The sequence below is a fragment of the Poecile atricapillus genome, chromosome 2 (assembly GCF_030490865.1).
Source record: "Poecile atricapillus isolate bPoeAtr1 chromosome 2, bPoeAtr1.hap1, whole genome shotgun sequence".
Lineage (NCBI taxonomy): Eukaryota > Metazoa > Chordata > Aves > Passeriformes > Paridae > Poecile > Poecile atricapillus.
The window spans coordinates 114,901,742-114,926,633 of record NC_081250.1 but is presented as its reverse complement, the minus strand read 5'-3'; the positions used below and the strand labels follow the sequence as shown (position 1 = coordinate 114,926,633).

At 41.1% G+C, this 24,892-nt stretch overlaps 2 protein-coding genes across 2 annotated transcripts in view; both read right to left on the bottom strand.

Moving 5' to 3' along the window:
* The window catches only part of XKR4 (XK related 4), a 213,068-nt gene extending 204,880 nt beyond the window's left edge, over positions 1 to 8,188 (bottom strand). The window contains exon 1 of the mRNA XM_058832858.1: positions 7,347 to 8,188. Coding sequence (XP_058688841.1) covers positions 7,347 to 8,188 — 842 coding nt within the window. The remainder of the gene's footprint in view (positions 1 to 7,346) is intronic.
* Positions 8,189 to 17,749: 9,561 nt separating this feature from the next.
* The window catches only part of RP1 (RP1 axonemal microtubule associated), a 161,297-nt gene continuing 154,154 nt past the window's right edge, over positions 17,750 to 24,892 (bottom strand). The window contains exons 55-57 of the mRNA XM_058831135.1: positions 23,475 to 23,553; positions 20,628 to 20,703; positions 17,750 to 17,925 (exon numbers count right to left, since the gene is read on the bottom strand). Coding sequence (XP_058687118.1) covers positions 17,859 to 17,925; positions 20,628 to 20,703; positions 23,475 to 23,553 — 222 coding nt within the window. The 3' untranslated portion in view covers positions 17,750 to 17,858. The remainder of the gene's footprint in view (positions 17,926 to 20,627; positions 20,704 to 23,474; positions 23,554 to 24,892) is intronic.

Genomic DNA, 24,892 nt, shown 5'->3' with positions numbered 1-24,892 from the left:
GGGAAAAAGTACATTATAACCCATTTCAGCCACTCAGGCAGGGAAACAGAATGAGAACGAGAGTGATAAGAAACCACTTCAGCAATCAGAGCCCATGGGGAAATGATAACTCATGTTACGGTTGTCAGAAAATTCAGGTAAAATCTCTTGGAAAAATATATACCCAAGACCTATTATTTTTTTAATTCTAAAATTTATGAAAAGATGTTCTAGAGTACTCTCTTTCCTGTCAGCTTATGCCAGACTGATAACTCACATTTTTATTTATCATTGTTCAGATGACTATTCACTGCAGTGAGAGTTTATCTAGCATTTTCTTTGTGTATCTAACATTTTTGCTGTGAGTTTTCCCAGACATACACCTCTTCTGTTTTCCAACCTGCTTCTACAGTTTCTCAAGCAGTCACTTAGGAAATTATTCAAATCATTTCTCTTTGGTCAGTGGCTGAAAGGAAATAAACTGGAGTTAGGTGCATAGCTAGGAGTATTAACAGATATTCCCATGTCTTTTCAGAACCGTCTTCCTTTTCTACATGCTCTCTCATGTGCTCTTTTATATCAGCCTCCTTTCATTTTAAAACTCAAGTAAATCAAAGCAGTCCTTTTTATAGCCTGGTTGCCCCTTCCACGCCTATATGTCCACTTGACACAATGCATACAACTGACAGCTGTGGTAAAATTGACAAAAAAGGCACCACTTTGTAAATACACTTTAGCAAACAAAAATTTCTACTTGAAGTGCAAGCAAAAGAGCTATTGATTTTGTCTGTGCCTGATAAATTCCTCCCAAACAGCCTGTTTACTGAAAATCTAAGTCACTGTTGTGGTTTATCAGCTATACATTAAAAACTACTTAATTGGAACAGAGAACCAGAAGAACAAGGTAACACTGTTATAAGTGAAAGAGGAATTGTTTTAATTTTAGCATTATTACGGCTTTTGTATCTTTGTGGCCAAGTCAGTTCTTATGGACAAATAATAAGGACTAAGCCAGCTGACAAGGAGAATACTCTTCTGAATAAGTTAAACTGTGATGTTAATAACCTGAAGAATGAAGGAGGATAACTGAGGCTACAGATCATGCTGTGGGGTTACAGTTTCTTGCTTTCCCACAAGAGATGTGGACATGCAGACTGACCTTTCAGAATTACTTTCCTTGATGTAAGTAACAGAAATGTTAACAATAAAAAACAAAACCAAAAAAAAACCCACCTCTTCTGGTTGCAAGAACCTTCTGCAAGTTTGCAACATTTAGAAAAAAACTGTGATGTGATGCATTTCTTTGAATTCATGGTATGTACGTACAGTCGTTCCTTCACAGCATCAGAGGACTCTGGAATAATACCTATATATGGTGACATGAAATCCTCTGAAACACAGACCCTTGCAATCTTACCAATTTTCCACTCTTGGAGAAAGGCAAATATAAATTCTTCCCATATATACATTTCTAGAAAGCATTCTGTGTATAAAATATTAGTTTTCCTACTAAGCCAATTGTGTGATCAGAAATCAGACTGCTTAAGCTGTCCTTTGAAAATCTGAAAACTTATGTAACTGATAAATATTCTCTACAGAGAGAATGCTTGTTAATTATTAAAGTACAGTATCTTTCTTCTAAAGTACATCAGTATCTTTTACACATAGCTAAGGTTATTAGAATAAACTGAATACCAAATCTGATTTGTATGCAGACTTGTAAGAGATTTTTAAGAACATAGTAAAGCTTCACTCCTGTGTTTCCAAAAAAATATGAAAGGCACAGACTTCATCTGCATACCACTGTCTTCAGAAAAGAGAAGGGGAAAAAAAAGGAAAGAAAGAAAAAAAGGGGGAAATAAAAAAACCCCAAAAATTCTGAATATTTATTCTGATGAATATATTACCCAAAGTTTAAATGTGGTCAGGCCACTTACAGGGTGTCCCTTCTAGTCCTACTGAGTGGGGAAAAAGCCACAACTTTATTTCCTTTTTCTGACAGCCCATAACCTTTCTTGAGACCTAAAGATACAAGAAAAATAGTTAATCAGTGGGATTTTAACTCAAGCACCACAGTAACTCAATAAAAGAAATACGGCATTGCTGAGTGGCAGCATCTTGCTACACTAAGAGACAGATGGGGAGGATATGCAATAATCTTGTCTAGGAAATGGCTATGATTCATAAATTTGGACTCCATGTGACAAATTATCTGACAGATTTCAAAACAATGAGAAAAACCGGTGTCAGATTGAGATATTATCACATCTTAGTGTGAAGTCCAATGGCAGCTGGAATTATTGACCACATAACTACACCAAACTCCTACATAGTTACTGAACAAAAGTGTCTAAACTACTATGTAGATCAAAAGTGTGAAAACAAATGAACCTATTTAAGTTTGGAATTGAGCTAAGACTGATGATGTTTTTTTCTCAATTTGAACTACCTTTCTCACACTTCCACTTCAGGGGGCCAGTCATGGTCAATGGTGAAGAAGACATAAGGATTTCTCACATGCAAGGCAAACACCATTTCCCTTTTTTTTTTTTTTTTAATAAACTTCTGAGGGTCAAGTAATTGTAGAAGTGAAGCTTTTCTTTGGCAGAAGATCCAGACCTGTGAAAAATGTTTCCACATGGCACCAGAGAAATTACAACTCACCCTGGTCTCAGAATCCAACACCATCTTTACAGCCTTTCTCCAAGTCCTTTTTTTTCCCAAATAAGAACCAGAAGGATGAGGAAAATAATGGCTTCTTAGTATCACACATAAACAGATATAGCCAAAGCATAGCCAATTTGTCAGGGAATGAGAGCCACTTTGGAACAGACACCTGTCCTGGACAATGCCACCAGGAAGGACAAGTAAGTAACTTGGTGTGCCCTCCTCCTTCTATAGGTGGCTTCCCACAGAGCTAGGAAGTCTCAGTCAAACCCCCTCACTCTGTTGGGAGGGATATACTTATCTCAGTACTGCTTCAGCTATCCAGAAATAATTTTAAAGGGTAATTTCCAGTCCTCTTTCCAGTGATTCACCCTTCCTCTGGCCTTGTTAGCTACAGAAACTTGACAGTTCCCTTTCAGGCATTTTGACTGCAGCCTTTCAGACAAAATGACAGACACTGTGGGAGCTCCCAAGCACTCCGAGCACCAAGGCAGCCTGCTCACACCACCCTGCTGCAAGGCACAGGGGTTGTCTCAGGGAGCTACTTCTTGCTTTCCAGACACCACAAGATGGGCATCAGCAAATCAGCAAATCCTCCAGTCTCCTCCTCTTGTTCACCCAACTTCCCACAGCCCACACTTCTCCCAGGGCTGACTCTCAGGATCCCTTTACCCAGCTTCAGGAGCATGGCTATCTGAATCCTGCCAGACCAAAGGAACCTCAGCCAGAAATTTTTTTTTTAAGGAAATGAACCAGCTGCACAGATGCCAAATCAACGCTATGATCTCTTACATCCAGTCACCAAGTCCTGCGAGCCACAGCAAAATCTGAAAGTCATGGCCAAGCCTGTGAACTTTAGTCAATCAAAGGGCTGCTCAAGGGCAGTGGTTACATACTCTCAGGCCCAGCTCAAAGGGCAACAGTTCATCTGAATCCTACTGGCCCATAGACCTCTACAGAGGTCCTTACAGACTCTAAATTAAAGCATCCACTTTCATTTTTTTCCTTTCAATAGGATAGAAACACCCTGTGCCTTACATCCTCCTTGTAACCCCCAGTGTCTACTAATAATAGGACAGACCTCTCACAGCAGCTGCTTGGGAGAAGAGGGTTCCAAAGTGTGGTTTCCATGCCCAAATATTGGTGAAAAGCAGAACACACTGAAAGTATGGATAAGGAAACGTATTTGTATCTATCTCTGAATGCAGAATCTCATCAGTGATCATATTTTAACATGAAATTAGCTGGCAACAAATACCCAGTTGCTGCACTTTGCTGTGGCAAGCAGATCCTCAGAGACTTCACTGGAATTTTAACAGGTGGACCATGTTATCAGGAAGTCCATGAACAGCCAAACCCCAGAGGAAAAAAAATAAAGATATATATATTCTTCAAAAAGGAGTCATTTGATATTCTAAAGTTTTTTGGGGGGGGAGGAAAGTTACATCAATTTCAAAAGAAAAATAAATAACTGTTTTATTCAGAACTGATTGGCAGCTTAGCTGCTCCTGCAGCTTCCCTCTTTCACACTCTAGGAATAAAAACTGTTGTAGTAATTTTAGATTTCTTACTTCTAGAATTGTTCCATATCACATTAAAGACCTCATTCATTTCCCATTAGCACATTTTAGTTAAAATTAACACATAATCATTTTCAATGATCTGGCTTTCAGTATGTTTGTAAACAAAAAATTAATCTCAGAGGAAAAGCTTTGAAATTGTGAAAAGTCATTCTGACAGAACTAATCACTAAAAACACATTATTACAACATTTTTTATTTAATTCAAGACTATTAAGAGCACTGGAATGCTCTTTCAGTTGTACCACTCTTTCCTCAGGGGGGCTTCCTTAAACTGGTGTTGACACCATTGCCCCCAAAACCTTTGGGAATGGGAAAAATAAAGGGAAATTGAAGACCTCAGGATTTAATTAATTTTAGGAGCAGGAGACAGAAGACAACAAATACCACACGAAAACAGAATGATCACAAATTTCAGTAGCTTGAGAATCAGGCACAAGCAAAATTTCTCCTCATTCCTTGAGAGAGAAATGACAGACATATTACTGTCATTTTTACTTGCGGGAGATTCAGTGCCATAAGTAACAGAAAACTTAAATGTAGTTACAGGAGAGCTTTAACCAGGGACAAAAGTAAAAAAAAGAAGAAAAAATCTGAAAGCTAATAAAAAACATAATGAGAGGCACAGAACAAAGGGTAACAGGTTTTGTCAACTGTTGGGATGGTGACCCCAGCACGTGTGCACTTGCAGTGCTCACACAGACAGCACAGTCTGCTCAGCTGTATCAAAGAGGGAGCTAGTCTCCAAACACAGGCAACTGGAAAACACTTCAGATCATCCTTCAGCCTGAACAGCTTCAGCTATTTGCTCAAGCCAATGCCAATGCTACACTGTGCAGTAAAAGTTCTGGAGTATTAAGTGTCTGATTAGAGATACTGTTTTCTAGAAAATTTCTACAGATCATGTTAGTTCTGACACCATGCTTGTGTACAGAGTTTCTCAGGGTTTGATGTGACCTCTTCTCTTTGGTGCTGATTATTAGCTGTAGATGTCTCCAAAGGCTCTCCCTAATCAGGAATGTATGTAGGGAATTAAAATGAATCCACTTTAATTAACTATGAAGTGCTGATATGAAACACTCCATATTGCTGACCATATAATTTCTAAGTTTGTGGAAAACTGCAAATAAATACTACAGAGTTACTGAGAGACAAGCAACTTGATGTCTCTGTTTCACTGAAAAAAAAAAGAAAAAAGTATAACAGGCTAAATCATAAATAATGTCCTAACATGCCTCATCAGTTTAATATTCTTATAATAATATATTAATATTCTGATAGTCTTACACTGCTGCACATAAAACATGAAGAAAAGCTACATATGATCAAAAGAGACTCATCTAGCTTTAAATATAGAGGACTAGGTGCTTTTGCAAGGAGAAAATCTTGAAAGACACTGTGCTTCATCAAAAAGCAAGCAGCTGGAGAGCTCTAAATCCCAGATACCTCATCTAACAGAAGCGCTGTACAGTGCTGGATCCCACCCTGCTCCACCCACAGCCCTCCCTGCTCTTTATGTTCTTCAATACAGAGTCGTGACACCAGACATTGTAAAACACTCTTCTCTGTCACTAAGCATGATCCACACTGTTTGACTTCTGTATGTTTTAGTATCAACATGAACTTCTGAGTACAATTTAAGCCACTGTACTTTTCTAACTCTGCAGGGTGGGAGCTAAACATTACACAAAACCCATCACATTCAGAAAGTCCTAAACTTGTGTTAAACAGCTCTGAAGGTAGAACACAGAGGAGCATACAAGTATTCAAGATCTGAAACAAAGCATCACTTTTTGTTCAAAATTCTGCTTCCCTTTCAAGTAATGTCATTGTTAATATGAGCACACCTGTAGCATTTAGTTAGTTTCACAAATTTAGAAAATTGAATTTGTTACAATAAACCAAATACTCTGGAAAGTGAAAGGTACTTAGTTGTGGCATCCCAAAATCTTTGGTCAACTGTCTAGCAGCACTTGGACTCCTTGATGCTTAAGGGCCACAAGCAGAACTGAGCTGTACTGGATACTGCGTTAACAGAGCAAAAGACAGTCTTTGCCCAAAATGATGAGACAGATATTAAAAGTGCCATCATTAGAAGTTTACAGTAACAACAAATTGAACTCCCTAATGAAGTAGTTGTGAAAAGTCCAGAGTGTTTCCAAAACAGAGGATGATATAATTTACTTCCAGCTCTCAGACAAGAAAAACAAAAGGCATTTTCCACTGCTGCACTTGCCCCACTGCATGACCTTCTTCAACACAGCATCTATCTTCTAAAATTTTATGTGAAACTTTTACCTCTTTATGCGCTGTACCTTCTGAACCCTGCACTTTTCAGGCAGCACTAAATATATTTGCAGGGCAATCAGGTTCCATATGAATCTTTCCCAGAAATTTGCTAAAACTGAAGGAAAACTTTACTTTGGAAAACTATGATGTCATCTCCTTTTCCAGCAAGTGTCTTTCACAACCTACTTCAGCACATCCTTTCTGTAACGCACAGTACGTCGCTTGCAGATGGTTTTGAGAACTGCTACTCAAAACTTTGACTTAGAAGACATTCTTTTAATACATCGCGTATATAGAAAATGGATATGCATAGCAAGGATGTTCGCAGCATATGTATTCATAAATCTCAAAATACGGCATCAGGGCGTTACTGGAAAGTAACTCTTCACTGCCAGCGAAGTTCCCTGCTGGCCGCAACAGTGTGCTGGCCACATGTGAGGAAACCAAATGTGCATTATAGGGGTATGTCCCCTTTTCCCCACCGGTTCCCTTATTTAACCGAGCCTCCGGCGCAGCTTTCCCAGGAGGTTCTGGGCACCCGGTGCTGCGCGGGCTGGAGGCAGCCGGGCGCCTCCCGGAGCGACGACTCGTGTAGCACGGGACGCTCCGGGACCCGGCGGGGCTCCCCTCGGCACCCCGCGCCCGGTCAGCCCCGCGGGAGCCCGGTCACCCCGACAGCTCGGCGGGCCGGGGCGCGCTGTCCCGAAGAGGGACCCCGAGGTGGGGCGAGCGGCCGCTCGCCGGGCGCAGTCCCGCCCGCGGTCGGGCGCGCTCCCCCGTGACCAGGGGCTCAAGCCCCAGACCCCGCACCGCCCTCGCCCCGCTCCTCACCTCCAGACCTGCCCCAGCTGCAGGATGTGGACGAGCGACTGCAGGAGCCAGATGCAGAAGGCGCAAGACGCGGACCGGCCGCCGCCAGCGCGGGGACCGGCGGCGCCGCTGCCGGCGGCGTTGCTGCTGCTGTTGCTGCTGCTGTTGGTGGCGTTGCCCTTGCTGGCGGTGGACGCCTGTCTCTGCGGCGTGCTGGGGCGAGCGGCGTCGATGTCCGCGGCCGCGGAGCCGCTGCTCACCAGCAGCTTGCTCTCGGCGGCGGGGCAGTGCCCGGCGGCGGCGGCGGCGCTGTCCTCGGTGCTGAAGTCGTGCGCGAACCAGCGGAAGCTGAAGACCTGCACGGAGAGGGAGCCCAGCAGCACGAAGAAGAGGGTGAGCCCGAACCACCAGCGCTGGCCCCGCAGGTAGTAGTCGACCGCCAGCCAGATGTCGGTGCCCACGTCCGCGAAGTACACGGCCAGAGCGGCCAGGATCCAGAGGCAGTCCCACAGCGAGTAGCGCCGCTGCTCCCTGCCCAGCCGCAGGCACAAGGAGGACGAGCCCCCGCCCGAGCCCCGGGAGCCCCCGCCACCGCCCCCTCCGCCGTCTCCTCCTCTGCCGCCGCTGCAGCAGCAGCAGCAGCACCGGGAGCCGCCGCCCGAGCCGTCCCCGCCGCCGCCGCCGCTGCAGCACCCGCCCCCGGGCGCCTCATCGTCGTCGCTGCCGCCGCCCGGCCCGGCGCCGGCGGGTAGCCCCGGGGCCAGCGCCTGCACGGAGCCCGAGTGCTCGGAGTTCTGCAGCGGCGTGAACGCCACCTCGCCGCCCTTCTTCATCTTCCGCCGCCCGTCCGACTTCGCGGCCATGATGCCTCCCTCAGCCCCGCTGGAGAGCGAGCGGGAGCAGCGAGCGCTCCTTTATCCCGCGCCTCCTCCTGCTCCTCCTCCTCCGCCTCCTGACTCCTGCCTCCCGCCCTCCGCTGCCGCGGACCCGCCGCTCCCCGCGTCCCCTGTCCCCGCTCCGCGCCGGGCTGCGCGCCCGCGGGCGGCTCCTCCGCGGCGGCCGCGTCCGCAGCGCCGCCTGTCTGCGGGGAGCCGCGCTCAGCCCGCCCGCCCCGCCGCCGCCTCCGCGGGGGCCGGCGGTGCCGGGGCCGCCGCCGCGCTCTGCTCGAGCCGGGAGCAGGCAGGGCTGCGCTGCCCGGAGCAGCGCATCCCGCACCCGCCTCCCCGCCCGCCTCCGCCCGCACCCGCTGCCGCCACCACCCAGCTGACTGACGCCGGGAAAGAGGATGACCTCATCCCTCTTCCCTCGCTGCCACCGCCCCCCGCCCGGCACCGGCACCGGCACTGGCGCAGGGGCGGGGAAGGGGGCGCTCGGCGGCCGGGAGGGGAGGGCGCGGCGCTGCCCCGAGGGTGCGGAGCACAGCCCCGCGGCGGCGGGGGGAGGCGGTGTCTCGGCTGCCCGGCCCGGGGAGGTGGGCACGGCGGCGGCGAGGGAGCGGGTCGGCGGGGAGAGGTGGGGTGTGGCCGGCGCCCCCCGGGGCCGGCGCCGCGGGAGCAGGGGGTTCGCGGCGCTGCCGCCGGCTCCGCTGCCGATCTCCGGTGTCCTCCGAACAGTTTGGGTCGCGTCCGCCCCTCCGGCGCGGGGTGTGGAGTGGCAGAACGCGGTGGATGCGGACGGGGCGGCCAGGAGGGCGGGGGTCCCCCCGGGCTTCGCCCTGCGAGCGAGCAGTCTCGGACCGGGGGGAGCCGCCGCTGCTGCCGCCCCAGCGCAGTGTCTGGGGGCAGCTGCGGCCGGCGATGCCCCGCCGTGCCGCCCGATACCCTCAGCGGGACCGGCCCGCACCGCGGAGCCGCGCTGAGTGCCCGGCCCGGCCGGTGCCGAGCGGGGCGGCGGCCGCGGTCCCGGCCGTCCCGTAGGAAGCGCTGCCGACGCTCCCCTAACTTTGTGAAACGCTGTTGCGATATGCAGTTCTCGGATTGTGCCGTGACTCACGCTGCCTCAGAGGCGTTCGGGGGAAGGTGAGGAGACACCGTTTTATTCCGCCACCTGGAGAAATTGTATTTTAGGCGTAAAATTCACCAGGCGAACTCACGACGCCTTTCACCGCTCCCCGCCCCTTTCCTCGCAGCCCCGGCTGCTCAGAGAGCGCGGTCGCTCCTCAGAGCTCTCCCGGGTGTTTCGGTAGCAGAGCTGGCTCCGCCGGCTCTTCCCAGCTGGGGGCGGGGGGAGCAGCCGAGGTCGGGAGCAGCCGCCCCGGGCGGAGCCGGCGCCACTCTCCGCCGCGGAACACAGACTGCCCCGGGGGGCCCGGCGTCGCCCTCGGAGCCCGCCGGGGAACACAAGTGAACGGTGGCTACCCGGTCCCGGGAGGCCACCAGCGTCCGGCGTCCGAGAGTCACACGGGAATCACAGGGCTGCTGGCGGGGTGGGGCGCATTTACCGCCCACCCTTGGCCCTTCTGCCCTCTCTGTCCTGCATCTTCAACCATACGGGATGAGCAACTAGTTGACCTCTTCGCCTTTTAAATTTTTATTTTTTTTTTAAGCCTCTGGAATATTTTATGAGCATGCCCTCTCCCTTCTTAAAATAGAGCAGTGAGTTCTTTCAACCACGTTGCTAGAATATCTTAATAGGAATGAGAGTGAGTCTGATAGGGTAGTGTTATGTTAAGCTCTGTGACTAAATATAGTCCCTTTAACTTCATTAATTAAACAGAAGAAGTCATATGGACAGCTGAGAAATCTGCCTTCTAACTCTTAAATGTACGTGGTAAGTTTAAAATTGCCTTTAGGAAATTAGCTTTTACTGATACATACCCCAGATTTCAAGAAAAGACTGCAGCATGCATTACAGTATTCAGAGTGCTGAGCACACAGAAATCAGATTTTGGAAGGTGAAAAACACACATGAAACTAATTTGACTTGTTATTTTGCATGTAATCATGCAAGAGTCTTTTAATTACATTGTCATATAATGGTTCTTAAATAATGCACATTTGCTATGCAGTCTCTGTTACAACGGCATAACGGCACTTTATTTCTATTCCTTTTGGAACCCTGTATTTTATTCTCATTACAATCCACATGATCTTTCTTGCCTGAGACTTGTAATACAAATTACTTCTTTCTCAAGATATCTTTTAATAATTCAGTCAGCACCTAAATACAATACAATATATTCACTTAAGGTCCCTTTCAACCCAGACCATTCTATGATTCATTCTACGATTCCAGGATTACCTTGTGAGAAGCAAAGTGCCTAATGAGAAAGCTAATTTAGCCGCAAGTTTGTGGTTTATAACTAACAAGTTTCCAGTGTTACTCTGTTTCATAGGATAGTTTGTGTTTGCAGGGACTTTAAAGGTCATTCAGTTCCAATCCCCAGCTGTGGCCAGGGACACCTTCCACTTGACTAGGTTGTTCAAAGCCCCATCCAAACTGTCCTTGAACGCTACCAGAGATGGGGCCTCCCAAAATTTTCTGGGAAACAATCTGTCCTGGTGCCTCACCACCCTCAGAGTAATTGTGTTTTTTCCCTAACATCTAATCTACCCCTGCCGTCTGTCAGTTTAAAGACATTACCGTTTGTCCTATTGCTACATGCCCTTGCAAAAGATCCCTCTCCAGCTTTCTTCTAGGCCTCTTTAGGTAGTGGAATGTGCTATAAGGTTTCCCCAGAGCCTTCTTATAGTTATGTCTTCAATAAAAGGGTTTAGTGTACACTTTAAATTACTTCGAGTCTGTTTGACATACACAGGTCTAAAAGATGCCACAAACTTTTAATGGAGGATACAGTGTGATACATAGAGTGGCAGTAGGGGAACAACTGTGCTCCTAGAGCTAAAATCCTAACCTAAATTGCTTGGGCTGCAGGTGGGGCAAGAGAGTAACTCAAAGGTATCAGATTTAAGAAGGAGAGAATAAAATGGAGGAGATCAAGGTCCAACATACTAAAAGGGCAGAAGGTGGTTCTGAGCAATGCAAGAGAGATTTAACAACATAAATGGCATCAGTCTCACTGTACCTTATCTTCAGAACTCATGGGATCCTGCTCAAGCTTACTCCACTGCTTGCCACTGGAAAAGGTAACTGCTAGGTCCAAGTGTCCCTACATCCTTCCTTCCCTGCTCCATATGCGGAACAAATTTTATGGTATATTTGCCCTGAATCACTTCACTAAAGGATAGAATTTTATAGAACTCTCTCTCTCTCTCTCTCTCTCTCTCTCTCAATCTCCTTTTTTTTTTTTTTTGGCTTCTTTTTGTTGGTTAGTTAGGTTTGCTGTGTTTGGATTCAGCTACCATTGCATTTGAGAGGGAAATAATATTCTTTCACACTTATTTTCATACTAACAATAGCTGTCTGTTACAAGAAAGGCAGTGCAATACATGAAAATTTAAACTTAAATTAAAGGCTGTTTGATACTTGATAACAGGAATGTCTTCTGGTTTGTTTTCTCACTTTAAAGATAACAAATAAAAAGGATCAATAATAATAACTATACTAATAATAATAACAACAGAACCAAATTTCCTCTCTGTTAGACTGTGGAGCTGTATCAAGGCCAGAAGTGTTTGTATACACTCAGTGTACAAACCAGCATGCATTCAGCAAGCCATTGTTGTTACTAAACCTCAGAAATTATTAATTAAAAAATATAATTGAAGGACAAAAATGAGGTTGCAGACATAAATTCATATTTCATAAACCAAGTGCAGACAACCAAGTACATTCATTTCTCTTGTAAAGCTAGTTTTTCTCTGTAGGAGATTTTATCTCTGGCTCCATTTTCCTACTCCATTCTTTAAAGAAAACATTTTTATGGGTATCACTGCTTTTACTTTGTTCTGTGTTACAATTTTTTCCCTTTTTTGTCCCTTAGAATCTTGGTCTACTTTAGGAATGCTTTTTGTGTGTGTATATGTCCTTCTGTTTTTTCGCTGTAGACCATTATCAACTCAAACCTAAACAAGCTTCCAGTCCTCTTACTCTAAAGTATTTTTTAGTTCTTCACAGGCTTACAATGATATTTTTCCATTTCTTCTTTAGCTGTGTTGTATGGACTGCCCTTTCAAAATACACTCAAATGTTGTTGTTGTTATTATTATTATTATTATTATTATTATTATTATTATTATTATTATTATTATTATTATTATTATTATTATTATTATTTATATTGCCATTAGAATATCATTATTGTACTACAGGTCTAATAAATTTTTGCACACGTCCTTCAAAATTATTCCAAAATCTATTTTTTTATGTTTGTTTGGCAGTACTTTTGGCAACTGCAGTTTAGTGCTTTAGTTTCTGCACTTTCTTCTATTTCAGACCAACTGAAGCATTAGAATAAGCTCATTGTACCTGGATTTGATACCCTCTGGAAACATTCTGGCACAAAAGCCTGCCTTTCTTACTCTACTCAGTCCTTTAGGGAGTAGGTCTGCACCAAGGAGTTGTGCATAATCCTGCTGTCCTGGCAGGGCTTGAAATGCTGAGCAGAGCTCCTGAGCAGACTCTTTTAGAAACAAAGGAAGTCGTAAGGAGCTCCTTCCTTCCTTCCTTCCTTCCTTCCTTCCTTCCTTCCTTCCTTCCTTCCTTCCTTCCTTCCTTCCTTCCTTCCTTCCTTCCTTCCTTCCTTCCTTCCTTCCTTCCTTCCTTCCTTCCTTCCTTCCTTCCTTCCTTCCTTCCTTCCTTCCTTCCTTCCTTCCTTCCTTCCTTCCTTCCTTCCTTCCTTCCTTCCTTCCTTCCTTCCTTCCTTCCTTCCTTCCTTCCTTCCTTCCTTCCTTCCTTCCTTCCTTCCTTCCTTCCTTCCTTCCTTCCTTCCTTCCTCCCTTCCTCCCTTCCTCCCTTCCTCCCTTCCTCCCTCCCTCCCTCCCTCCCTCCCTCCCTCCCTCCCTCCCTCCCTCCCTCCCTCCCTCCCACATTGTCTCACTCCTATGTCTTTCATACAAATGGCTATAACTATTTTTCCATGTTAAAACAGTGCCGAGGCACAGATGCACATGAAATCAATTTCTTTAGGAGCATCAAGAACCATTATCCTAGATGTCCATAGGTTTTAGGTATTTTCAATAGATTAATTTTTTAACTATACACACAGGTGTCAGTGGAAGTTGTAATATAGGTTGTATTTTAACATTTTGTACTAAAATACTTAATTGTCTTTTTCTCCAACCAGCTTCATTCAAACAGGCACATGCCACTGGATGCTCTGATACCTGAGATACTTCGTTGCAAAGGGAGGATACATTTCCTTTCAATTAGGACCATATTTCAACAAATTAACATAAACACAAATCAGAAATACATTCGTAAATCTGTACACTGTTTAGAAAATTAATAATAAAATACTATCTGTTTTTAAAAGTATAAGCAGCAATTGGTTTCTTTCTTTAGATTATTTTATTTATAGGTCTACGTATAGATTTATATAGAAACATTTTTCAAACTATGTACTTTTAGAATTGCAAAAGAAGGATGAATCAAGTATCTCCTTATGTTATCCCACTTTTGGAATTACAGACAATACTCTGGAAGGTTCCCTGGCTTCTGAAATTACTTTGCTTTATATCACCCTGATATTGATATGTGTATTTGGTACAGCTTAGACTGTTTTCTGTATCATGCTAAGGTAGATGTGCAAATGTCAGCACACACACCTACACCCACCACATGAGATCTCAAAGGAAAAGACCTAGTGGGGTTCTTAGGTGTATGCCTAAATTAAGGAAGACTATAAATCAGAGCAGTGGGAATGATTATTATATCTTTATTGTTTAGGCAAACACATTTTAGGCACATACTTAAATTTCATGGTGAATTGTGGCTGTAGTTTGTTTTATTATTTTTCCAGAATGCCTCAACATTAGAAACATATAAATAGATTCAACTGTACACTCCCGATAGATAGATTCCAGGTTTAAGTAGACAGAGAATGGCCATGCTTTGAAGATAGCATATGGATTTTTAAATTACCTGTGAAAGAATAAATTATTTATTGGAAATTTTTTTTTTAAGATTTAACTCAGGATTTCTTACATTTACATTTATTATTTAGAAATGGATGTTGCTCACCTTTCAAGTTGTTTCATAGCTTGTATTTAAATATATAATCCAAGATATACATATATAAGGAATGATAGCAGAAGACAGATATAGGAAGACAGTAAGGAAGTAGGTTTGCAGCCTTGTACAATGCTGGCAACTCTTGCTACTTTTGTGAAAGCAAAAACCAACCAACTACCATGCACATCACATTTTATGATACATAGGAAAAGCATTTATTAAATGCCTAAGGAAATATTAACATGCCTTCTGACACTGTAAGATGTAATTAAGAATTTTCAAAAATTTGGAAAAAAACATTTAAAGTCCCATTTTCTTTCCCCTTCTTGAAGCAAAAGAAAAGAGTTTAGCCACAGCACAGGAAGTTGTGACAGTACTGCTAAGTACAGAGGATTTTATGAACTTCTCCAGTCTACTGCCTTTCTTCATGGAGAAGTGCAAAGGACCAGTTCAGACAGATATATGAGCAGAGGCTGCTTATATTTACAAAGACATTTTTAAATACTAACAATGAAGGACTAGATGGCATTCATCCAAGATGAATAAAGGAACTCAAAGGAGCACTTGGTATTTCCTTTTTTCTTATTCTCATGCCATTTCCACAACTGCCACTACAGGATGGATAGGTGCAATACAACTGCTCATATGTACTTAAAAGGAAGGAATCCTTTCTTCTGTATTATGAGTTTCAGAAAAACAGTACTTGGAGTGGATGGGAGAATATTAAATGGTCCAATGAGCCAGTCAGAACATGATTATATATTTTTTTAAACCTTTTACATCAGCAGCAAAAGAAACTGAGACGTTTAAGGGCTTAAAAGGGCAGAAATGTATCATCTAGATCAATCTAATAATAGACATAACAGCACACCAGGAGAGATAGATGAGGAAAAAAGATAGAGTTAACTGGGCTCTAATGGACATTTTAAGACTCAGTTTTGTTTAAGAGTCTATAATATGGTCTACAGGGTAAATATTTTAGCACCCAGCTTCAGGCTTTGTCTCCAGTGCATAAGCAAATGCTTAATAATAATTGCAGCAAAATCTAGCCTGCCTTCCTTCACAGATCTTCAGTCAAGTTGCAACAGAGAGAGGCAGTAGAAGTCAAACACTTCTCTCCACTACAACCTTGCCTCCTTCAGCTGATTGAGTTATCTCACTGTTCCTTCCAAGACTTCTTTTTGTGTCAAATTCCTGGATTACTTGTTGGCCCAGGCAGCCTCTTTTCCATGCTACATCTCTGTTTCCCATGGAAGCATCAATAGTGTCAATATCTCCCCAGGTTGTCCATAGGCAAGGCAGGGTGTTGGGAGATAAAAAGCAGGGCAGCACCCTTGCTGTTTAGGAACAGCAGAGTGCACATGAAGAGGCACCTTTGTAATGTCCGTGTCTTTGGCCAGCAATTTTTTCAAAAATCATCCCACTGGCAAGGGACACAGATTAAGTGACTCCTGTGCCAAACACAGCACACTTCAGTGTGGAAGAAGCACGTTTGGAATTTGGCACTACTCACAAGCTAAATATGCTCACTGGCATGTCTTTCAAGCAAGACTTTAGCTGGGGTTATATGGTATTTCACATTTTCTTATCAAAGTGTAATCCCCTGGTATTGTGCTGCAAGCACCCGTGATGCTCTTGAAATGAAGCCCTCTGCATTGCTGGTCCTGTTATTGAAAGGGTTAGAGAGCTGTATACACAGCTCTGAGTCCAGGGAAGCAAATCCAAAACCTGATTTGGACACTGTATAGGTAGAGAAGATAATTTTCAAGTATGGAAGGCAGCTGCAGAAGAAGGGTACCCACTGTTAGTAAAGAAAAATAGATTAGGAAGGCATTATTTACACTAGATAAATCAGAAATGGCATCAAAGTGAGCTAGTATTACAAACTATTAATGAAACACATGATAATGAAACAAATCACATAATAGATGACATCAAAGTGACTCAGTGTAATGAATACTGATACCAAGTAAGTGAACTGTGGGCTCTGGGGACACAATTTCAAATCCATTCCAGTGAGTGGTAGAATTGTGAGCAGAAAAAAAGAAAGAATTTGAGTGTTCCATTGTTTATACTGACCACATCCACACCTTACAATAGTTGTCCTTTTGATGACATATGTAGATAAAAATTATATTTAAAAGTTATATTACCTACCAAGCCAAATATAGGAATTTATTATTTTTTCTTGTGTCAAAGTAACAACTGAGATCTCATGACCCATGATTAGCCAAATGTCCTAATTTCACAGAATAATGTGATTAAATAAACATTAAACGTGTTAAAAAGACAGCCAGACAATATTTTATCAACACAGATTACAAACTCATTTATTTCTTATAATTATATAAAGCCCATTGCTGTTACAGAACATGGTAGTGTCTCAAGGGTGAAACAAGTCTAAAATTCAGATCTTCAGAAAGATTTTAGATTTTGAAGGTACAAAAGGTGAAGTCTTTGATTGAGAGGAATGCCTTATATAGCTCATATAAAATATTTGTATTTTGATCACACACATTAAACTTCAGGTGGTGTGCAAGTCCTGATTTCATTTCAGGCTTGTCTGTATCCTAAATCCTTCCTGAGTCAATTCTGGCAATATCAAAGCCCAAATCAAACATTAATTTGTGCATTTATAGCTAAATACATTTTTTTTGTTGTTTTTAGTGTGCATTTGTAAAAATAACCGTGTCTTTTTTTTGTTTTTCTCTGACCTAAAGGCATTCACACATGTATTGGAAAGCTGGCTTGATAGCTAAGGAGAGGCACTGCAAAAATCATCAAGCTGAGCAGGGAGCTGCCTAAGCCTGCCTAAGCTATTGCAGTGTTACTGATAACAGCCTCTCTTAAGAGACCCTTTGGATCTAAAGGTTCACAGCTGAGGTTCTGGCTCAGCTACAAGATTTTACAATCAAATGTCAGCGAGAGGCTTAGCGACACAGGGTGAACTTCTGAATAACAAGATCCTTATTACTCTCTGTTAGGGTCTTAAGAAAAGCAATATATAGTAAGGCTGAAGGGTTGTGCAGTTTGTTTACAAAATGATTTTGAGAAAATCTAAATTTTAATAAATGTTGAAAATGAAAAAAAAATCATCAAATTAATAATACATACTGACAGATTTGAAATGAATTAAATTTAGTTTAACCACAAAGCACTAGTGAAACAAAAATATTTGAATATTTTACTACATATGTCTACCATTATGATTGCTCAGTTCAAGTCCACAGAGTCATGTTACAGATTTAAGTTTCTGATATCTACATTTCTGTCATGCAAAGTTTTTGAGTGTCTATAATAGGATCAGAATTCTGTGTTCACATTAGACATATTTAATTTACCATGATGTTTTTAATACATTGTTTTGACTTTTCTTCACAATAATTACAATGCCTTTAGAATTGCAAAAGACAAGTAAATCAAATCAGCATGAATTTGGAGAAGCATCACACTTGGAAAGAATCAGAAATCAAGCTGTGGATAAAGCTGCACTGTGGTGAGGCCATCACTTTCATCTTCAGCAAGCCACCTTAAGGGAAAAACATAAAAATCTGTCATAGACACAGCACATACAAAACTTAAGAAACAGACAATTTGTGAGAGCCTGGTTCTGCACCTTTGATTTTCTAGGAGAGTTTTTATATCGTTTATAGAGAAGAAGAAACCAACCTGAAGAAAATAGTTACTTTTAAAATTTTTGTTTCAGTACTCACCTCTATGTAATTTTAAAGTGTAATTCACTTTATTAGTATATTTATGAAATACACATTAATTTTATTTGTTGGTCATATAGGTAACTAGTAAATTGCTCTGAAGAATGACAAAAAGTCAGGTTAATTTAGAATAGGGAAACATTCTTTGATAGCAAGTTATTGTCCTTGTAATTCATTCCAGGAACACTCTCATATCTCTTTCTTGTGCTGAGTTGCATGATGGGCCCAATCCTAGCTCTGTAAGAGTCCATGCAGCTTTTACTGTTGATTATATGAGAAACAGGCCTGAGTCTAAATTTCAGGTAGACTAATTTTAACTAATTTAACTGAAACAATTAACACCAGTGGTGTTAATTTCCAAAGAGAGTTAAAAATTTTCTGTTCTTTAGAAGGTTTATGACAGTCTAGCTGATGTGGTGTGTATGAAGGGGGTAGTGTGGCAGGGATTCCCAGGCAGTAAATACAGCATCAAAGTAGCTCACACCTGAAACAACACTATTCAGCAGCTGGGAGATGTGGCTGAAGATAAACAGGTTCAGGCTGAAACACATCTGATTTTGGCAGCTAAAACTGCATGTGGAAGTCACAGAGCCTAGGAAAGGTGTGATGTGTAAGCTAGATAAACAGGCATTTAAATGGGTTAGTAAAGGATTCAAGTTTCTCAGTGATTAATATCTTCTAGAGACATTATTTGTATTGGAGGAGTCTTTTTTATATGAGAGAATGAGCCCTTTCCCCCTTCACTCCGTAGGCCATGAGAGGAGGATCTCCATGAGGAGCTCCATCTCTCAGCTGGAAGAGGGACATGAACTTAGAGTTTCCTCTATCTGAGGAGCCTCTGAGTCGCTGAGTACTCTGGGGTTAACCTCCTAATCCCTCCTACTGAATAACTTCCAACTTGAGTAGGCTTCAAGCCTATATACTTGATGGTAGGCACATGGCTCTGCACCCAGCAAGGCCCCAGTTAAATGTCCTTGTCAGCAGCGTGTAGAATCAATCTGTGCCAGTCACTCCCCCACATTAATGATGTGATTCAAGTTCTTGTGCCGATCTCTTATATACCTTTGAGCTTTTACTATAAGATTTCAAATAAAATTGGAAAAAAAACCCCAAATCTACAGGGAAAAAAAAAAAAAAGTTTGCTGCAGTCTATCTTCTTCAAGAATCTTCCTCTGACTGGTGTGGTCTGAGAAGTCGTACAAGCAAAAGAGATGAAGTGGCATCAACTGAAAATCCTGTCACGGGTTGTGTTGCACCTCTGAGTGATATTGTGGTTTAAGAACTTTTCTTCATGCCCACTAACTTAGATTTAGGTATCTAGAAGATTAGAGAGTATCTGAACATGCCTTTGGAGGAAGTTGAAGCAAGGGAAGTTTACTGTTGTTGGAAGAAGTTTAATATTGTTGAGGTCATTAACACTCTCACACTCTCATGATTTAGACTGTAGAGACCAACTGAATATCCAAGAACTTAAAAAGTTACCTTTTTTTTTTGTTCAGGGACTGGGATTTGGCTTCCATTAATTGTCAAGTTTACAGAAATATTTAGGGAAAGGATAAAATTAGATATTCTTGGATACCATTTCTGTTTTCAGATTACCAGGTATCATTCCTCTTTCTAGATACAGGGAACTTGTAAATTTTCACACTTCTGTGTTCTCAAGATGCATTAAAAAGCTAATTTCCACTTGGGAGGATATGAATATGTTTGCATCAGTTATTTATTCTGAAACTCTTCAAGCTGTGAACTATATATTGTAGTGAACAGTCTCTGCAAATTTACCCTTCAATTTAATTTCCAATTTTTGAAACTGTATTGTTTCAGTTTGATGCACACTGATGTGAACCTTCTTCTTGACCATCAGAAGTCCTTTACCCAAGAAACCCTGTGCCTAAATACATTTCTAAGTTTAGATCATTATAATTCCAGATTCCATTATATAAATCTTTTTTTATCTTTGTCCTATTTGCTGAATGTATTTTGGGCCCATACTAAGCAAACATTGAAACAGAAGGATTCTAATGTTTTAATCTTGCCTTTGCTCAATAAAATACACTGCTTCTTCCTTGGGTTTTGAATCTATGCAGCCGTACTCCACTGTCCTCCTTTCTGATTCCCTTCCGTGCCTGTTTGCTTCTCCCTGATATGTTTGCCAGAGCTATTTATGTGCTAATGGTTGTATAGTGGTTCACCAGACACCTTCTAACTCTTGAAAATATACATGAGTACCTTCTCTAGGCAAAGACATTAAATTATGTCTTTCCCTCCAACAATCATCCAGTTTTAATTGCTTGGAAAAATCTAGTGTCTTCCTCTAAGAATTCTGACAAGTTAGTTTCAAGTTGGCCAAAGGGTTCAAAAGTCATTGGGGATGGACTGATAGGAACACAACAGTGTGAAAAAAAATAAAAATAAAAATAAAAATCATTACTGTCTTAGAAAACCAGACAGAAGCAACTGAGAAACTTGTGAAAAAGAAAACAGCATGTACAGAGTGAAGATGGACTGATCTACTGACCTGTTACAGTTGAAGCAATGCATTGAATTCCTAGCTGCATCTGTGATTTCCACTTTTTCTAGAAACCAGCCACTTGCTGTAGAAGGAAAGAAAAAAACCAAAAAAAAAAGAGCAAGTTTACTATAACCAAAACACAAATACAGCTTAAGAAGGGTTTCTAATTTCATTTCCCAAACCCCATGGGGTTCAGTACTTCCAAGTATATTCAACATCAATAATAAAACTGAAACACAGATTATTCAAATTACTACCAACTTCTCTGTTTTACAGGGAAGGTCTTTGATGTTTTTGACAGAAAATATAATGGAATATTTTTCTTACAACTTAACTCATTTTTCCAGATTGGATAGAACAGGCAGTAAGACAAATGAAACACAGTGTATTGGTAATATTGAATACATTCTTGAAAATCCATTTTGCCCTTTGAGGTACTTGGAAATGCACTCAAAATGCTCCCCTAGTGGACAATCTACTACTCTTTTCTAATTAATATATTGATATGGATGTGAACCAAGTGGTGAAACTAAATGCTTCTCATAACCCTATTTTTCCAGCAGTCACGATTCAGAATAGCATTTTCATTTAGGCCAGCACTCATATTCATTTCAGCTGTAAGAAATTAAATATTCTACTTTAATCTCCTATTTTGTGGTGTGAAGAAGTACCTTCATTCTTGTGATGTAGAATTTTATTTCATAGAATATTAAAAGATTAATATTTTTAAATCAAAACTTTATTTTATATATACAATGTCTATGCTGATATCTTTAGTTGTGTTTGGCAATGCAAATAAATACTTAATGACAACATTTTAAAACTAAATAGGATCATACTGTGAGTAGCTGACAATCTTTTGGCATTCTTAAGTATCCTAGAGATAAAGAACTATATCCTATCTAATTATTTTGGTTTTCAAGTATTCGAACAAAGTACTAAGTAGACCAAAACCAATAAAAATATATTTATTTGTAAATGCTAAATTTTAATTGTATATTAATGTAAATTTAATGCTGAAAATGTAATGTAAAAATATTTGCAAATTGTGTCGGTTTGGATAAAATGTAAAGGTACAGCAATGCTTCATATTTTTCAATGACATTTTCAAAATAATAGCTGGATTAAGTAGGCCATGAAGGTGTCTGGGTATTCCACCTTCAGTTCACAAGATTCATTTATTGATATTGTGAAGTACATTTGAAACTCTTTTAATGAAATCTTGTGAATGGTTTAATATATCATAGACTCCACTTGGAATAGATGACCTTTCATGAAATCACTAAATCAGAGTCAAGATTATCAGCAATAAAATTTTACAGTCTCTCAAATTTACACGACACTTTACAAAAGAATAGGAAGGCAAGTTTGCACTCTTGAAAAGATTAAAAACTAACACTTCATCCTTTATTGACAAAACTCCAACACACCTCACTGAAATCTCCAGGTATGAAGAAATCTAGAGGTAGCTAGCATATATTAGCAAACAGATGAAACATCTCAAAGAGATGTAACATTTGAGGAAGCTTGTGGGGATAACAGCTGATGTGACAAAAGACGCTTGGAGGTCATTTCAGAGAAATATTTATAAGAAAGTTGTCATATCTAAAGTGAATCGACACCCACCAGCTGGTCTAGGAAGGTACTATTAGCACCTATGTGATGTTGATCAGGACACAGAGAGGAAAAATAATAATTTTATTGATAGATCAGGACCCAGGAACTAAAAGGTCAGTCTATTATTACCCCTGCAGACTTCTGTGCAACTCTCAGTACCAAAAGTCTGCCATTGTGGAATTCCCTTCCCAGATCAGATCTAAGCTGAACTTTGTGCATGTATAGCAGTTATCACAAATAAGATGAAAGTCAGCAGGACAATCTTGTTCATTATAGATATTTCAACAGGTTGGTGTTTTATTCTGTTTTCAACACCATGAAATATACAACATGATTGGGTAGTAAGGAAAATAAAAAAGTTGTTCAACATTGTCCAAATAGGAATTGCTATTTGCAGACTTTTTCTTGGTTCATCCTAGAAAGGATAAACCATTTGGCACTTTATTATGCTTCATGAACTTAGATTAATCAGATTTATTAAAGCTAAACCTATTTCTTTGAGATGGGTTAAACAAACTTCACCTGACTAGAGTATCTTAATACAATCAGACCTTTTTGATTCAAGTTATATATTCCCTGCAAATTCAGTTTATGCATTTGTATATCTCTGTATGTCTGCATATATGTTGATATCTACATACCCTAGGGGCTTTTAGCACTATTAAATGTAAGCTCAAAAGATTATATGCCCTAGGCTCCCATTTTATTTTTATGTAAAGTTCAGGGTTTAGAGGTTACTGTACACAGAAATATTTTCCATCATCATATCTGGTTATGTTCTATAGCCATATTCTAACTTAACATCAGGAGAGGACCTGGTGCACTCTGGTGTTCTCAGACTTTCACAAGAGGACATCTATGGGTGTGAGAGGGAGCTACAGCATGCTTTGACCACAGACCCCAAACTTGCACAAATCATGGGAAGTTTGGCCTGCAGTTTGAAAATTCAATCCTATCTTATTTTAAACATCTAATAAAAGCTTTGGCTGCGCAATGTTTGAAGGATAAAACTATCTGAGGTTTATTTTAAGTAGATCATTGTTAGGAAAAGAAAATCATGGTATAGTCAAGGGAAATGTGATGGTGTGAAAAGAAAGGCATTAAAGATGACCTCATTTGTACACAGATTTGCATTAGCTAGCTGTAGCAGTATTGTGACTTCAAACACCTTTCCAAACGTCAGGCAGATCCTTAAGCAGAAGTTGTTTGCAAGGTTATTGAGCACAGAATACTTACCAAATCCTTTCCCATCATGGCCAATTTCAATTGAATGTAGGCTGCCTAATTTCTTCGTCTTAATCTTGAACGTATCAACCTTTAATATTAAAATACAGTTATTAAAAATATTATGCCAATGTTTGGAAGCTTACATATTTGTCTAGGTCAGTTCTGAGACCAATTCAAGTGTAATGGTAGAAATTCAGAATAAGTGAACCACTAATGTGGTTTATTTTCCTTACTTATGATGTGTGGCATAGATCCTCTCCTATTAGGTCTCAGTTTCATCACAAGAGATTCACTTTTCCTCTTATAGTATGACAATCTCTACCTCTTTCTTGACTTTTATCTACTGTGAAAATATTTTTGGTCTCATGAATCCTCAACTGGTAGTCTTCTAAAATGTTTTTAGTATGTGATATGTAAATAAAAATTCAGGAACATAAAAGTTAAAGGCTTTTACTACATTAACCATTACTCCTCTCAAATATGATGTACTTTAATTTAAAATATTACATTGTTTCATAGTGCAGATTTTTAAAAATAATTTTTTTTCAAAGGCTTTTGACATCACTGGCTACCCATTAGCTGGATTGGTAATGGGATTTCTATGGATCTATTCTTCTTTTTTGAAGGGTAATGAAACCTCCTGTGTAGTACCAGCAAAAGGAAGTACTACCCTAGACACTTTTTTACTTGCTCCTTGTGCATGTAGGTAACTAGATTTATTATCCTCCTCAGCATGGAAGACAATTCATGGGTAAATATCTTTATTTCACAGATAACCTGGCTGAAGAAATTCAGACTAATTCCAGATAAAAAGATGATTAATATTGCTGGAGATAATGAGGTAGATCTCTTAAGGGATATATTTTCACTGGAGTTCTAATTATTTAGTCATTACCTTTCAATTACTCCAGAAGAGAAAGTTACAGAGAATATATATATTTCTTTTTTGCTTAAGGGTAACCATCATTGTACTCATTGTACTCCATTGCACGGGTAGTGACCAAACAGAGCAATTTCTTTGCCAGAATAATATGTTTATTAAATTAGGAGAACATCCAGCCAAAGTACTAGGACATCATGCAGAGAATCTACATTCTTATGCAAATATCTGTATCTGAACTAAGGGTCTCTGAATAACAGCCTAAAGCATGATGGACATCAGAATCAGGCTGATGTGTATGGTTCCATTTCATCTGCTTTTAGGCTTATACAGTCAGGGATGCTCACAGCACCAGTTTCCATGGCAAAGTGAAATGATGGGATGTAAGAACTGATGTGTTCTCACACACGATATCCGAGGTGTGTGCAAGAGCAAAAGGCAGCGCACACACATGTGCATGCAACACACACTGTGCATTTCAGAGTGAGGAAACACATCACTGGCACCTAGGTGGACGCAATATGAAGATGTATTTGGTACTAAGAGG